The sequence below is a fragment of the Cnephaeus nilssonii genome (genome assembly GCF_951640355.1).
Source record: "Cnephaeus nilssonii genome assembly, chromosome: 18".
NCBI lineage: Eukaryota > Metazoa > Chordata > Mammalia > Chiroptera > Vespertilionidae > Cnephaeus > Cnephaeus nilssonii.
This window is the reverse complement of record NC_137089.1, coordinates 2068590-2084989: the sequence shown is the minus strand read 5'-3', so window position 1 is coordinate 2084989 and position 16400 is coordinate 2068590. Positions and strand designations below refer to the sequence as shown.

The 16400-nt window shown below is 65.6% G+C and overlaps 1 protein-coding gene across 1 annotated transcript in view; it reads right to left on the bottom strand.

Annotated features, from left to right (window-relative positions):
* COL22A1 (collagen type XXII alpha 1 chain) overlaps window positions 1-16400 on the bottom strand; it is a gene marked incomplete at both ends in the record, with an annotated part of 114080 nt that overhangs the window by 35521 nt on the left and 62159 nt on the right. The window contains 12 exons of the mRNA XM_079796295.1: window positions 59-103; window positions 837-941; window positions 2284-2337; window positions 3456-3509; window positions 4721-4765; window positions 5589-5642; window positions 5917-5970; window positions 6785-6817; window positions 8487-8528; window positions 14349-14402; window positions 14798-14860; window positions 15510-15554. Coding sequence (XP_079652421.1) covers window positions 59-103; window positions 837-941; window positions 2284-2337; window positions 3456-3509; window positions 4721-4765; window positions 5589-5642; window positions 5917-5970; window positions 6785-6817; window positions 8487-8528; window positions 14349-14402; window positions 14798-14860; window positions 15510-15554 — 648 coding nt within the window. The remainder of the gene's footprint in view (window positions 1-58; window positions 104-836; window positions 942-2283; window positions 2338-3455; window positions 3510-4720; window positions 4766-5588; window positions 5643-5916; window positions 5971-6784; window positions 6818-8486; window positions 8529-14348; window positions 14403-14797; window positions 14861-15509; window positions 15555-16400) is intronic.

Below are 16400 nucleotides of genomic sequence, written 5' to 3'. Positions count from 1 at the left end.
CAAGGAAGCTTTACAAGTGCAATCCTGGCGCCCACGGCGTGCGCGGGTGAGCACGCACCTTGGTTCCAAGAGGTCCAGGCAATCCGGGCGGTCCACGAGGCCCCTGGGAAAGAAAGGGGACAGGATGGTCATCGAGCCACGAGAGGCCTTGCCCGCCCGCCTTGAGCCCGCCCGCCTCGTGCTGCCGTGTGCACCCTCTGCTGGTGGGGAGGACCGATGGGCAGGCGTCTCCCGCACCTCACTGTGGACGGGAAACACCGTTTTTGAGCCACCGGCCCTCAGGGGGGAGGCCTGACTCACCACCTACCGCGTCCGTGTGACCCCGAGCCCTTCCCTGGCCTCTCGCCTCTGCTTTCCCACCGGAGCTCCTAATTTCACGGGCTCCCGAGTAAGGGCGGGCCCAGCTCCAAGCCTGTCTCCCTTGTTCACCCGGCTCCGCAGACCCGGGACCCGTGGGACAGTCCAGCGCAGGCCCAAGGCCTTCCCGGATGCTCCTGTACACTCAGCCGAGGGGTCTCTGTGCACCACCCTGACCGCCCAGCTGTGGGCAGCTCGCCCGACCGTCTCAGGGGCACCTCGGCATCACAGACCTGGTCCAGCTGTGTCCCCAGCACCTGCCACCCAGCGAGCCGCCCACACACGACGTTGGGCCGCGCTGGCGGGCGATGCCCTGGAGACCGCTGTCCCCCAGCACAGCCTCCTCCTGCCCGGGTGCCCGGTGTCACCGGCTCTGTCTGACTCGCCTTCTGCAAAGACCGGCCCGGGCGCCTTGTCCCCCTCCCGCCTCTAACGCTGCCTGGCTGTCCTGGGCGCAGACGCCGCTGCAGCTGACTCACCGGCTCTCCGTCCTTCCCCGACCCGGGAGGCCCGGGGTGCCCGGGAGCTCCAGGATCCCCGCGGGGGCCCGCCGGCCCCGGGCGCCCCTCTTCCCCAGCTGCTCCCTGGAAGGAAAAAGGACAGGTGCCAGAGTCAACGACACTCAGGGACCAGCCTTCCCCTGGGGAGGCAGCCCGCGGGGTGGGCAGGCTTTCTGATGACAGACTTACTGTGTCCCCCGATTCACATGCTGCAGGCCTAACCCAACACCCCCACTGAGAAACAGTTTCTGAATTCGTTTTTAATAGCTAACCGGGTCAGGGCGCGTGCCCTGAGTCCAACATGAGCCCGAGTCCTCGTGAGTAGTGGCCTCTGATGCAGACAGGCGCAGAGGGAAGTCACTGTGGGACCCGGGGGCAGACAGCCACCTCAGCGAGGAGAGAGGTGGGAGAGACCCTTCCCTCACGGCCGCCAGGGGCGTGCTGACCCCTGGATGCAGGGCGCCCAGAGGGTGGGGGTGGCGAGCCTGTCCGTGTGTGATGTCTAAGGCACCAGTTTGCCATCCTCTCTTAGAGCTGCCGGAGCAAACGAAGGCAGCGTGGGCGTGGGAATGCAAGGGACGTCGTGGTGTTCCGGTCCGGCCTCCGCCCAGGGCGCCCAGCAGGTGCGGCCCCACAGCAGCCCTCCCTCCGCCTCTGACAGCAGGAGCTCCCGCGCCCAGGCGGCCAGGCTCTGAGAGAGGGAGCTGGGCTTTTCGCTCGCTCCAGGCAATGCTCACGCACTCTGACCGTGAAGCCTCGAGCCTGGGGGCGGCTCTGGCTGCGGAACCCCAGGTGGGGCCCCAGGAGCCACAGGGACCCCTGTTCCAGGCAGGGCTCCCCAGGCCTCCCTCAACCTGATAGGGGAGATGCAGCAAGGACCAAAGCAAGTGAGGGGGCTCTCCCAGGCCTCTGGCCAGCCCTGCTCACACACAGAGAAGGAGCCTGCCCTGGGGGTAGGGGTTACACCGCTTTGCACAGCCTGGCCTTGGCCCTCAGCCTGGCTCCCCTCAGCCAAGGACAGCTGTTTGGCTCCCTCTAGAGGTGGAATGTGCTAACTGTTGGTGTTCCGGGGGACACTGTCCCTCTTCTCCCCAAGAACTAACGCACTTCCTCATGGCCCAGGGGCCTGGCTGCACGCAAAGGCATGCCTGGTCCTGTTGGTGCACGAGATCAGAGAAGGCGGGATTCAGAGCCGGACAGACCTGGCTGCCGGGCTAGGTGACAGGGAAATCAGTTCATCTCGGAGCCTCAGTCTCCACGTCTGTCAAAAAGGGGTGGGGGGGTGTGAGTCACAGGTCTGCTGTGAGGGTGACGTGGGGTGGCCGGGGGCCTGCTAGCTCCTTCCCCTCGGAGGGCAGTGCGGGCTCCTCTGTCCCTGCCTCCCAGATGGGCCTACCGGCTGTGTGCTCAGACCACCCTGTCTTACCTTCTCGCCGCGCTCCCCGTCCTTCCCAGGGGGGCCTCTGATTCCAGGGGGGCCCTGGAGAAGGAAAGGTTATTGACATGGTGGCCACCAGGGAAGGGGGACTTGGCCCCTTTGTAGTCAGTGACCATGGGTCACTGTCCCCATGGGTCCCCATTTCTGACTTAACTCCCCGGAGGCCTGGAGCCGCCCCGCCCGGCCCACCACAGCGGCTGGTCCTGCTCTGCTCACGCACCCCACCCCGGGCACCCCAGCACGCTCCACGTGCGGGCAGGGCTGCTGATGCTCTGCCCCCCAGGCTGCGGCTCTCAGAGGGCGGGGCGGGGGCTGGCTCAGGGGACACGGGGCGGATGAGGATGACCTGAGGACAGGCTGGCCAAGAGACTGCTCCAGCTGTGTGACCGGAGCGCCCAGAGGGTGACTCTGAGACAAGGCTCAAGGGCACGTGTTCAGGGGACGCACCCAGGGATGGAGGGGGGCGGGCAGCAGGCGCTCAGTGCCGCCGGGGCCCGGGGGCCAGCGTGGAGCTGGCATCTACACCCCATCGGTCAGGGCTGCTCCCGGGCAGCACGGGTCCCGTGCCGTGTGGCTGGACAAGGCGGTCGCTAACGCCAGGGAAACCCCAGCAAAGGAGGGCGGCTCCTGGAAGCAGGGGTGCACAAGGAAGCGGGTGGGGTGGGGTGGGGTGACGTCCTGGGAGCAGCGACAGCAACCGCTAAGGACGGGGCTCAGCCTCCGGCGCCTCGGTTTCCCCCAGTGCAAACGGAGCAGTGACCATACCCACCCCGGGGCGGGGAGGGTGAACACGTCCACGCGTGTGGTGCTCAGAGCCAAGCCTGGCACGTCAACGCCCGCCTCCGTCCTCTAAACCAGCGGTCACCAGCCCGTGTCCGGGCACCACTGGCGGTCCGTGAGGTCCGAAAGGTCGGTGACCGCTGCTCTAAACAGCCACGGTCGTTCTGGGCCAAGGCTGGGCCAGGGCCCGATCCCCTTCAGGAGCACCGCCCGGGTGTTCCACCGCAGGGAAGTGAAGCTGGTGTCTGCGGGGAGTTTAAGCCAGTCCCTCCGCAGCCTGGGCGGGCAGGCGTGAACTCTGAACCAGCGCCACCCGCTCCTCCACGCGGGAGATGCCAACGCTGAGGCCTTCCAGGCCCTGCCCTGCCCCGATTACTCACCACACTTCCTGGGGGGCCGCCGGGACCGGGGGGACCGAGGGGACCAGGAGCGCCCTGTTCAGAAGCAGAAGAAGCTCAGACAGGCCCGGGGCGCCGCTCACAGAGCTACCCCGTCTCTCTCCAAACCCGCCTGCACTCAGGCCCCAGGATTTGCTGGGACTCCGTGTAGCCCGAGAGTTCCCTCCATGGTAAGAGGAGCCTCCTTCTGTCTGAGCGTCCTAGCACCCCAATGAGCCGAACCCCAAAACGTGGGACCCTGGCACAGAGGTGGGACAGGGGTGGGCAGGACTCCGGGAGGTTCCCTGGGGCACAGAGGTGGGGTGTGTTTGTGCGTGTGTGCAAGGTGGCTTTGGCGAACCAGGGAATGCTTCCTGAAGGAAGTGGACATGACCTCGACACTGAAGGCCGGGCACAGACGCCAGGGGAGGCGTGTGAGGGTTCCAGGTGGGTGGACACTGTGGGGTGGGGAGCAGGGGCTCTGGAGGTATGGAGGCCATTCCCTGCGGGCCTTGGACTTGCACTTCCTCCAACAGGGAGGAGCTGCCACCTGCCCTCCGACTAGTCACTGCCCGTGGCCGACCCTGCTCCCACGAGGCCACGTGCACGACAGCCTGGTCATGCAAGCACTTTACGGCCGGACATCGGGCCCGGGAGCGAGGGGACAGTGCCTGCGGCTCTCACGCCCACCACTGCCCCCGGGAGACGGGCGGGAGGCACCTCGTCCTGCCTCCCACGGGGAGCCCGAGCGCGGCCCGGGAGACAGAACTCTAGTCGGCCAGGGGTCACGTGCCAACCCCTCTGAGGCTCCAGGCCCAGGCGGGGCGGGCACAACAGGAGCGTCCGAGGCGTGTGCATGGAGGCGTGTGCATGGAGGCGTGTGCATGGAGGCGTGTGCATGGAGGCGTGTCTGTGCTCATGGCTGCGTGTGCACGTGGGGCGTTTATACGCACAAGTGCATCGCAGTGTGTGCACCGGATTTTGGAACGTATGTGTGTGACGTACACACAAACACCCGTCTCAGAGCCATGCATCTGGGAGTGGTGTCTGTGTGTCTGTGTGTCCGTGGGCATCACCGAGGGCGTGGAAGGAGGGCGGGGCATGTGGACACCTGGGCCCAGAAACGCTGGGGTGTAGGGAGGCCTGCCCCTCCCTGTGGATGGCATGGTCTCCCCCTTTCCTCCCAGTCACCCAGAACGGAGCACAGGGTCCCTCCTGGGTGACCCTCCACCCCCCGACCCCGAGGAGGCAGGCAGGGCCGGACTCACGGGGTCTCCAGCTGCTCCGCGTGCACCATCCTGTCCCTTGGCGCCCTGCACGGGAAATAAAATGGGGGGGGGGGGGAGGGTACATTATAGGCAACACTGTCCTCGTCCCCATGCAGGGACTCTCGGAGCCCCCTGCTGGTCAGTCAGGTGACCCACAGGGAGGGGTCTGCAGGTGCAGGAAGCAGGTCTGGCCTCCACGGCACGTGGCCCTGTACCCCATCCTCGCCACCCAGGACGCAGGATCAACACGGCGCTTTGTGTTTACGCAAAAGGGGCTCCGAGGGGCAGATGCCCAGGCACACGGCAGCCAGGGGGCCTGGGATCCGGCCCAGGCAGGTCCCCCCACCGGATCCCCCAGAAAACTTGAACCCCTGCCCCAGAAACAGACAGCCAAGAAGCCAAAGCCAAGAAGAACACCAAAACGAAAAGGCATATGACGGCATCCTTCAACCCGGAGCTGCCGGCCAGGCCAGACGGAGAGGGTTCCTGCTCCCACAAAGCCTTCTGGAGCCAGGAGCCACCTGGGCCTGAGCACGCCACCCCGAGGAGCGGGCTCGGAGTCAGAAGGAAGGCAGTGTGACCGAGCCCAGCCCTCCTAACCTGACACGTTAGTGACGAGCAGGGACACCCAGGGGTCCGGAGGCAGGCCCGCCCTGGGGTGGGGGGCTGTGTTTTGGGGCGCTCTGGGTAAACCAGTCCACCCCTGGGTGCTGGGCTAGAGGTCCCAGAAGCAGTGCCAGCGCCTCTGGTGGGTGCTCCTGCAATGGCAGGCCAGCGGGGCCAGCGGGGCCAGGGAGGGACTGAGGGACAGAGGGGCTTGTGGGCATCTCTGCGTCTGGGGCCAATGGGTGGAGCAAGGCTTTCTTACCGGCGGCCCAGCGAGTCCCGGAGGCCCGAGTTCTCCAGGATGGCCCTGCGGCCCCTGCAATGACACAGTCGCCATGAACGCGCCACCACCACCATCCTTCTCCCCCCGCCCCCATTCTGTGCAGAGGGGGCGGGTGAGGACATGTGCAGAGGGAGTGAGCTGAGACCCAAAGATGGGGGGACATCCTTGGGCCCCGAGGGAGGAGGAAGGGAACACATTGGGCTCAGCTGGGCTCCTGAGGGCGGGCTGTGCAGGTCAGGCCTGGGACTGCTGGGCCTCGGACGTCCTATCTCAGGGAGGGGGAGGCGTGTGGGTACGGGGCACTCACCGGCTCCCCAGGCACGCCGCGGTCCCCCTTCTCTCCTTTCGGTCCTTGCTCTCCCTGTTGGCAGGGAAGCACCAGGTAGGGCACCCCGCGCTGCCCACCGCAGACCCGCCCAGAGCCCCCTGCCCTCCGCATGCACCTGCCCCGCCCCCCACCAAGGCAGCTTCTCCCACTCGGCTCCGATTCTCACTCATCCTTCAGACCTCAGGTCCAGAATGGCCCCTTCAGGGGAACTGAACCCCAGGCCGGCCACGCCCTCGTGCCACGGACACAGGCACGCAGAGCGTCCTTGCTCCTCGGTGGGGCAGCTGAGGTGGCAGGTCTACACTTATCTGTGCGGCTTCACCCTGCCCTCCCGCCCAGAGCCTGGCAAGACCAATGGAGACTGCTGCAAAGAATGCCCAGCGCCCCTGGCCGCTCGGGGAGGCGCGTTCTAGCATCTGCGTCAGGGAGCCTGGGCGGCCGGTCACCATCCATCAGGCTCTGCCCGTCCTCTGAACAGCCTCTCTCAGGCCCGCCCCTCACTGCCCCCCTCCCGGGTCCCCGTCACTGCCAACATCCCCGCAGGTGCCTCACTCGGCCACTCATGTCCCCGCCCCCCCACATGATCCTGCTCCCTCCACACCACCAGGACCTGCATGGAGAGAAGAGGAAAGTTACCCCCGAGGGTCTGCCCTGGGCCCTGGGCCGCAGGGAGGTGACCTCCAGGCCCCTGGACATGGAGCCTGCTCCTCACATGGCCTGTTCCCACGGCTGCCAGCACGAGCCAGCGGTGACTGGCATGGTGGGCAGAGCCAGGACCCAGCCGAGCCCCAGCCCCCAGAGCACCCGGGGGTCACAGACAGGAGCCCCAAGGAGCCGTTCTACTTACTGGCATCCTGGGGTACGGGGTGAAGAAGGAAGGCTGGAAGGAACCACAGAAACGAGAGAGACGTGAATCCATGTTGAAACCCGCCCTGAGGACTGAGCCCAGGAACACAGCCTCCCACGTCCTTCACAACCAGCCCTGACCATTAGAACCACGTTTCCCTGAGGCCCCTGCGCTCTGGTTAAGGCAGGAAAGCACAGTGGTTAGATGTCGGGACCCTGGGATCACAGGGTCTGAGTTCAAGTCTGGTCACCCCGCCTAAAACCCGCGTGACCTCTGGCACCTGCCAGCGTCTGCGTCCTCAGCAGTAACGCGGGATGAAACACCCTCCTCTCAGGGTGCGGGGGGGGGGGGGGGAAGGGGGGGCCTGAACCCGTGTGTGTAACTAGAGCTGTGCCCAGACACTGAACCCATTGTGAAGAATGGCCACAGCGTTTGGACAGGTTCAAGCCTCGGACTAACGAGAGGGCACGGTTCTCTCATGGCAAAGCCACGTGCAAGTCCCAGCTTGGAGGCAAAGCCCTCCCAGCACAATGATAGCAAAGGCTATGGTTGTGAGCTAGACCTTATGGTCCGAACCTGTGTTCCCACGTGGCTGAGTGATGTGGGCTGTGGGAGGTGCAGCAAGTAAACAAAGCTTGACCAGGTGCATGTAATTGAGTGGATTCGAACCCACAAGAACATTGTAACCACGCCCTTACTTTGCCTCGTGGAAACTGGCTTGCAGGCTGTGGCGCTGTCTCTCCATCAGAGAGCAGCATTCACCTAGCCCCAGCTTTATTCTCTGGTCTGTCTTTTCTAAATCCTTCACCGTCCCCTCTCAGGTTCACCCGTGGCTGTGCCGGCTCGGCACATATGGCGCCCAACGTGGGGCTGAGTATGGGGACCTGGGGCCGGCTCGGCACAACCCATCACTGCGTGCTTCCCACGGTCAGCGTCTCTCGCAGGGACGCAGGTGATGTGGAAACCAGGGTGTGGGCTCAGCCTCTGGGCACAGAGCCCAGCTCATGCAGACTCTTTATCTCAGCAGGGAGAGACCCCGGATTGGCCGGGGCAGGGAGACACCCCCAGACTGGCCACAGCAGGGCCTCCACCTCGCCCACCCATGCTGCACTAACACCCATACGGGTCATGTTTTCTCCAGCCTCGAAGCTTCTGTGCGCCCTCCCTCTCCTCGAACACCCTCTGCTCCCCCTTTATCCATGGCCCAGCCTTCAGGCTCTTTGGAAAGTTATGACATCGAAGACCCCCTTCCCCTCTGACCCTCAACACGAGCCAGGCCCCTCGTCACTCTCCCCGAAGCATCCTGGGCTCTGACAGCATCATTGACCTGTACTACAGGCTCACCCGCCTGCCCTGCGGCTGTGTCTCCCTGACTACTGCGATGCCTGGCTCCCCCCACGTGCCCATCGCATCTTGTCTCCAGGCCTCAGTTTCCCCCTGTGCCAGGTAGGTGTGTGTTCTCAGGGCCTGGCCAGTGTTCTGATACGTGGCAATGTGCGTGCTGGGCAGGATAAAGGGTGGGCACAGGTGGGCCCTGGAGAGCTGACAGTTTTTTTGGACTGTGAAACGGAGGAATAGGTCCAGCTGCTGGGAATCTACTGAAAAGATGTTGGTAACTAAGTGGTGTGTGTGTGTGGTGGGGGGTGGGGGGGCATCCTGATGCCTTAGGAGTCGAAAGGGGGTTAGAAACAGAGGCACTTACTGTTCCGGGCAATCCCGGGGGGCCGGCTGGACCAGCTTCACCCTGACGGAGAAACAGGAAGCACGTGACCGGCCACCCCACCGACTCTGGCTGTCCTGGGACACTTGTCCCCCCACACCTGGGGCGACGGACGGACAGACAGACGGACACGCAGATTCCCAATTATAAAGTACGCAGACACATAACACCTTGCGTTTTGAGAAGCATCCCTGCCGATAGGATCAATTATTGATCCCTGGCATCACCCTCGGCCGAACCCAGCGTGGCAGCCAGGCCCGGGGCCTGTGCCCGCAGGACCAGGCCTCCCGCTTGCTCCCTCAGAGACACCCCCCGGGGCCCTGCCCCCCCCTTTAAGGGGACAGGCTGTCCTCAGGGGCCTGAGGGGACAATGTGACATTCCTGTAAACAACTCAGGCTTGAACCTCCCGAGCCTGAACCCCAACTCTCCCATTTATGCCTCATTTCAGCTCTTGGGGTCACAGCATCTTCTGGGGACTGAGATCATTGTCCTCAGCAGGGCCGAGAGGAAGCTGTTACCGCGTCTGCCCCGAGGAAGGACAGGGGCCGCTGCACGTGGGGAAGCCACAGCGCAGCCACGGTCCCCACACCTGTCCCTTCACCTGTGCCAGGAGGGGTCAGGGCACAGGTGACTCCGCCCAGGTCTGGGCGGTGGCAGACCTTCGCACATGGTGACCAGCGGGCTGAGAGAGGGCGAGGCGCCCTGAGTAACCATCACACACAATGCAAGGCGTCACTGCATCGTTTGCCATCAGTGTCCAGCGCCACGTAGCAGTGAGTCCCCAGTGCCGGCTACGTCTGTACGCGCATTAACGCATTTGCTCTCCGGCTAAGTGCCCGCACAGAGGTACCGTGGTGTCCACGTGACAGGTAGGAAAGGGGAGAGGAGCACCCGTCCACCTGCCCGTCACAGAGCCAGCCACCGGCCGGGCCCGATCCCCAACCCAGAATCCAAGTGCGGAGCCGCCTGCGGCATCGCCTGCGTGAGCCTCCGGGAGGCGGAGAGCACACCAGGTCCTCCTGCTCCTGCTGGCCCGCGCCTCCCCACCTCTCCCCACACTGCTCACCTCCGCCTCCCCATCTCTCCCCACACTGCTCACCTCCGCCTCCCCACCTCTCCCCACACTGCTCACCTCCGCCTCCCCATCTCCTCCCACACTGCTCACCTCCGCCTCCCCACCTCTCCCCACACTGCTCACCTCCGCCTCCCCACCTCTCCCCACACTGCTCACCTCCGCCTCCCCATCTCCTCCCACACTGCTCACCTCCGCCTCCCCACCTCTCCCCACACTGCTCACCTCCGCCTCCCCACCTCTCCCCACACTGCTCACCTCCGCCTCCCCATCTCCTCCCACACTGCTCACCTCCGCCTCCCCACCTCTCCCCACACTGCTCACCTCCGCCTCCCCACCTCTCCCCACACTGCTCACCTCCGCCTCCCCATCTCCTCCCCACACTGCTCACCTCCGCCTCCCCACCTCTCCCCACACTGCTCACCTCCGCCTCCCCATCTCCTCCCACACTGCTCACCTCCGCCTCCCCACCTCTCCCCACACTGCTCACCTCCGCCTCCCCATCTCTCCCCACACTGCTCACCTCCGCCTCCCCACCTCTCCCCACACTGCTCACCTCCGCCTCCCCACCTCTCCCCACACTGCTCACCTCCGCCTCCCCATCTCCTCCCACACTGCTCACCTCCGCCTCCCCATCTCCTCCCACACTGCTCACCTCCGCCTCCCCATCTCCTCCCACACTGCTCACCTCCGCCTCCCCATCTCCTCCCACACTGCTCACCTCCGCCTCCCCATCTCCTCCCACACTGCTCACCTCCGCCTCCCCATCTCCTCCCACACTGCTCACCTCCGCCTCCCCATCTCTCCCCACACTGCTCACCTCCGCCTCCCCATCTCTCCCCACACTGCTCACCTCCGCCTCCCCATCTCCTCCCACACTGCTCACCTCCGCCTCCCCATCTCTCCCCACACTGCTCACCTCCGCCTCCCCATCTCTCCCCACACTGCTCACCTCCGCCTCCCCATCTCTCCCCACACTGCTCACCTCCGCCTCCCCATCTCCGCCTCCCCATCTCTCCCCACACTGCTCACCTCCGCCTCCCCATCTCTCCCCACACTGCTCACCTCCGCCTCCCCATCTCCTCCCACACTGCTCACCTCCGCCTCCCCATCTCTCCCCACACTGCTCACCTCCGCCTCCCCATCTCTCCCCACACTGCTCACCTCCGCCTCCCCATCTCTCCCCACACTGCTCACCTCCGCCTCCCCATCTCCTCCCACACTGCTCACCTCCGCCTCCCCATCTCCTCCCACACTGCTCACCTCCGCCTCCCCATCTCCTCCCACACTGCTCACCTCCGCCTCCCCATCTCCTCCCCACACTGCTCACCTCTGCCTCCCCATCTCCTCCCCACACTGCTCACCTCCGCCTCCCCATCTCCTCCCCACACTGCTCACCTCCGCCTCCCCATCTCCTCCCCACACTGCTCACCTCCGCCTCCCCATCTCCCTCCACACTGCTCACCTCCGCCTCCCCATCTCCTCCCACACTGCTCACCTCCGCCTCCCCACCTCTCCCCACACTGCTCACCTCCGCCTCCCCATCTCCTCCCACACTGCTCACCTCCGCCTCCCCACCTCTCCCCACACTGCTCACCTCCGCCTCCCCATCTCCTCCCACACTGCTCACCTCCGCCTCCCCATCTCCTCCCACACTGCTCACCTCCGCCTCCCCATCTCCTCCCACACTGCTCACCTCCGCCTCCCCATCTCCTCCCACACTGCTCACCTCCGCCTCCCCATCTCCTCCCCACACTGCTCACCTCCGCCTCCCCATCTCCTCCCACACTGCTCACCTCCGCCTCCCCATCTCCTCCGCACACTGCTCACCTCCGCCTCCCCATCTCCTCCCCACACTGCTCACCTCCGCCTCCCCCCCTCTCCCCACACTGCTCACCTCCGCCTCCCCCCCTCTCCCCACACTGCTCACCTCCGCCTCCCCATCTCCTCCCCACACTGCTCACCTCCGCCTCCCCACCTCTCCCCACACTGCTCACCTCCGCCTCCCCATCTCCTCCCACACTGCTCACCTCCGCCTCCCCATCTCCTCCCCACACTGCTCACCTCCGCCTCCCCATCTCCTCCCACACTGCTCACCTCCGCCTCCCCATCTCCTCCCCACACTGCTCACCTCCGCCTCCCCATCTCCTCCCACACTGCTCACCTCTGCCTCCCCATCTCCTCCCCACACTGCTCACCTCCGCCTCCCCATCTCTCCCCACACTGCTCACTCTGCCTCCCCATCTCCTCCCCACACTGCTCACCTCCGCCTCCCCATCTCTCCCCACACTGCTCACCTCCGCCTCCCCATCTCCCTCCACACTGCTCACCTCCGCCTCCCCATCTCCTCCCACACTGCTCACCTCTGCCTCCCCATCTCCTCCCACACTGCTCACCTCCGCCTCCCCATCTCCTCCCCACACTGCTCACCTCCGCCTCCCCATCTCCTCCCACACTGCTCACCTCTGCCTCCCCATCTCCTCCCCACACTGCTCACCTCCGCCTCCCCATCTCTCCCCACACTGCTCACTCTGCCTCCCCATCTCCTCCCCACACTGCTCACCTCCGCCTCCCCATCTCTCCCCACACTGCTCACCTCCGCCTCCCCATCTCCCTCCACACTGCTCACCTCCGCCTCCCCATCTCCTCCCACACTGCTCACCTCTGCCTCCCCATCTCCTCCCACACTGCTCACCTCCGCCTCCCCATCTCCTCCCACACTGCTCACCTCCGCCTCCCCATCTCCTCCCACACTGCTCACCTCCGCCTCCCCACCTCTCCCCACACTGCTCACCTCCGCCTCCCCATCTCTCCCCACACTGCTCACCTCCGCCTCCCCATCTCCTCCCACACTGCTCACCTCCGCCTCCCCACCTCTCCCCACACTGCTCACCTCCGCCTCCCCATCTCCTCCCACACTGCTCACCTCTGCCTCCCCATCTCTCCCCACACTGCTCACCTCCGCCTCCCCATCTCTCCCCACACTGCTCACCTCCGCCTCCCCATCTCCTCCCACACTGCTCACCTCCGCCTCCCCATCTCCTCCCACACTGCTCACCTCCGCCTCCCCATCTCCTCCCACACTACTCACCTCCGCCTCCCCATCTCCTCCCACACTGCTCACCTCCGCCTCCCCATCTCCTCCCCACACTGCTCACCTCCGCCTCCCCATCTCCTCCCCACACTGCTCACCTCCGCCTCCCCATCTCCTCCCACACTGCTCACCTCCGCCTCCCCATCTCCTCCCACACTGCTCACCTCCGCCTCCCCATCTCCTCCCACACTGCTCACCTCCGCCTCCCCATCTCTCCCCACACTGCTCACCTCCGCCTCCCCATCTCCTCCCCACACTGCTCACCTCCGCCTCCCCATCTCTCCCCACACTGCTCACCTCCGCCTCCCCATCTCCCCCCCACACTGCTCACCTCCGCCTCCCCATCTCCTCCCACACTACTCACCTCCGCCTCCCCATCTCCTCCACACACTGCTCACCTCCGCCTCCCCATCTCCTCCCCACACTGCTCACCTCTGCCTCCCCATCTCTCCCCACACTGCTCACCTCCGCCTCCCCATCTCCTCCCCACACTGCTCACCTCCAGCCGCAGGACTGATCCTATCTAAGCCCCCCGACGCTCCATTAAAAAGTGCAAATGATGGGGGAGGGGGTGGAAAGTGCAAATGATGATGCCCGGGCCGAAGTAGCTGTGGTTGGACATTGACCTATGAACCAGGAGGTCACAGTTCTGTTCCCGGGCAGGGCACATGCCCAGGTTGCGGGGCTCGATCCCCAGTAGGAGGTGAGCAGGAGGCAGCCAATCATCATTGATGTTTCTGTCTCTCCCTCTCTCTCTCTTCATGTCGAAATCAATAAAAAAAAAATTTTTAAAAAGAGTGCAAAGGGTCAAAGTTGAGCATTCTCCAGGCAAAGGCATGGGCGGGTGTAAATGAACAGGGCGGAGGTGGCCTCTCGGGACGCTGTCCTTGTGCGCTGCGGGCGAGGGAAGGGCCGGGGCCGGGAGGAAAGGCTGGGCTGGGAAGGGCCCTGTGCCCGGAGTGGATGTGACAGACCTGGGGTCCCACCCCCACCCCCAGGAGCCGGGGAAGGAGCCCCAGATGGCCGGGCTCCAGGCTCAGGGAGGGCGGTGGGCGGTGGGAGGCAGCGGGTGGGGAAACAGAGTCGGGCGGGGCACCGCGCAGTCAGAAGGGGTCAGAGCTTCTTATTTGGATGTTTGACCAGAATTGCCTATCGTAACCTAATCCTCTGGGGGAAAGGAGAGCAGACCAAGTTCCCCGGAAGCTCGAATGGGATTCTGCCGTGACCCCCGCAATTCTGCGGAAGTGATGAGGGGGTCACGGTGGCGCCGAGCCCCTCGCACTCTGGAAATGAGGTTTCCCCACAAAAACGGCAGCTCGGAGGCGTCCAGGGAGCAGCGAGTCTGGGCCAACGCTCCCAGCCCACACCCCTGTCTATGGGTGGCGGCCCCGGGCTGCAGAGCCAGAGGGGAGGGGGCTGGAGGGGAGGAGGCTGCACCCTTGGGGGACGGGGCCTGGGCGGTGCTGGGGGGGAGGCGAGCACAGGCCCCCCGGGTGTCACGGGGCAGCCGATCAAGGGCACAGGTCAGAGGAGACACTCAACCTCCCGCGGGTGGAACCAGGTCACAGCCCAGGCCTCCCGCGGGCTCCGGCACGGCCTCTCCTCTCCCCACGGAGCTCACGCACACAGCGGGGAGGTCCCCACTACGTCCCTGACGCCGGGTGCCCCAGCGCCTACCTTTTCGCCGCGGTCGCCTTTCTGTCCCGGGAGGCCCAGGCCGCCCTTCTCTCCCTGCGGCACAGACAGTGTTAGGAAGTGAGCTCGGCTGCAGCACGGCCTGCTGGGGGGGGGGGGGGCACCTCTCCCCATCGCCGCCCCCCCGCCCTGCCCCTATAACCACAGGTGAAGCCAGGCCGGCATCCTGGGAGAGTGGGGAGCACCTGACTGCAATGGGCCCCTGATGGGCGTCGTCCCCCCAACCCTGACCCCCCTTCCAGCGAGACCGCCTGCCACTGTCCTGTCCCAGCTCCCACAGAGGCCTGGCCCTTCCTTCCCATGAACCCCGGGAACCCCACTCCCAGCCCAATCACCCCCCCACCCCCCCAGGGACCGAGACCCAAAGGGGCTGCTTCCCCACGGGCGATGGCACAGGAGAGGGGCCTCGGGGCGGACGCCCCAACACCTACCTGCTGACCCTTCTCTCCCCTCAGGCCCGGGAACCCGGGGGCTCCGGGGAGGCCCGCCTGGCCCTGTGGAGACATCCCGTGGTTAGACTCTGGGTGGAGGCCTCCTGCGGGCCAGGCTGGGGGCGGGAGCTCCCCCTGCTCTCGGCCCCCCAGGTCTCTGGCTTGTGGGGTGGAGGAAGGGGGATGGGAGAGAACTCGTTCATGGGGCGTCCGAGGCCCCTCCTGGGCTGTGCGCTCTCCCAGGAGCCCCGTGTGGCCTGCCTGGTGTCTACCTCCTCAGACACACCGTCACCTCCCCGCCACCTGCCCTGACAGTCCCCCAAGGCTCCGCGGGGGCCTCTCCTGCCGCCCCCCCCCCCACCTCCCCTCACCTGCACATGCTCACCAGTGGCCCGGGGCCAGCACGTGCGGGGTTGCTAGGGAGCGAATATGCGTGTGAAATGGATGGAGCATGGGAGAGAGCCCCCCACACCCCTGAGGCAGCCGTGTGTGTGTGTGTGTGTGTGTGTGTGTGTGTGAGTGTGTGTGTGTGTGAGTGTGTGTGTGTGTGTGTGAGTGTGTGTGAGTGTGTGTATGTGTGTGTGAGTGTGTATGTGTGTGTGTGAGAGTGTGTGTGTGTGTGTGTGTGTGTGTGTGTGTGAGAGAGAGAGAGTGAATGAAGTTCGTGAGGCACGGAGGGGAAGTGAATGAGGGAAGGGACAGACCAACACACCTTCTCTCCCGGGCGGCCGGCCAGGCCCTGCTCCCCAACGTCGCCCTGGGGAGAGTGAAGACACCCCGTTAATCCCACCCCGTTTACAGGGGGACTGCCGTGCCCAGGTGGCCCACACACACCCTCGGCTCCTCCGGCCACGGCCCTTTGTCCTCCAACATGTCCCACGGTCACGGCCCAAGTCACAGGCCGTGGGAACCGCGGGTGTGTCCCAAGTTGAGGGAGGGCGGGGTTCCCACACGCCCTCATGTGGTTTTTGCTTCCCCCAAAGGGAGCCACGACTGGAGACCCCCCGAGAGTCTGAGCAGCCTGAACCCCTTCATGCGGAGTCTGGACGCTCACAGTTCACAACGACAAGGGGCTGACCACTCTGACCCCGGCCCCCACTCTGCGCGCGATGCCACTTTCCGGCCCCGGGCCAGGAGGGTCGGTGGCGGGGAAGCAGCTGGTGGACACGCCACGCCGAGCCTGCCCGTGGGTGTGCGACGCCGTGAGCACAGGCAGCCCGGGTGCGGGCGGTGGGGGCTGCGTGCCCCTCCCCCCCGCTGCCCCACAACAGGGGCAAGTGTGGGGGTGCTCTGTCACAGCCCAGCCCACATGGTGAGACGCCCGGGGTGGTCCTGGCGGCGGAGGGTCTGTGCCCGGCCAGCAGGTTCCTGACCGGCGTTTGGTGGCCAGGCTGAGGCGGGGACACGGGAGAGAGGGGCTTGCTGTCTCATCCCAGGGCCCAGCTGCTGGCTTACCCGGACCCTGGAGTCGGGGGGGGGGGGGGGGGGGGCGGGCAGAGGGGGCCTGCAGTTTTCTAACCAACCATGTGTCTTGAGAATCACCAACGTCTGGAATGACAATTTCTATCTAACGACCATCATGCCATTTGGTAAAAGCTTTGGT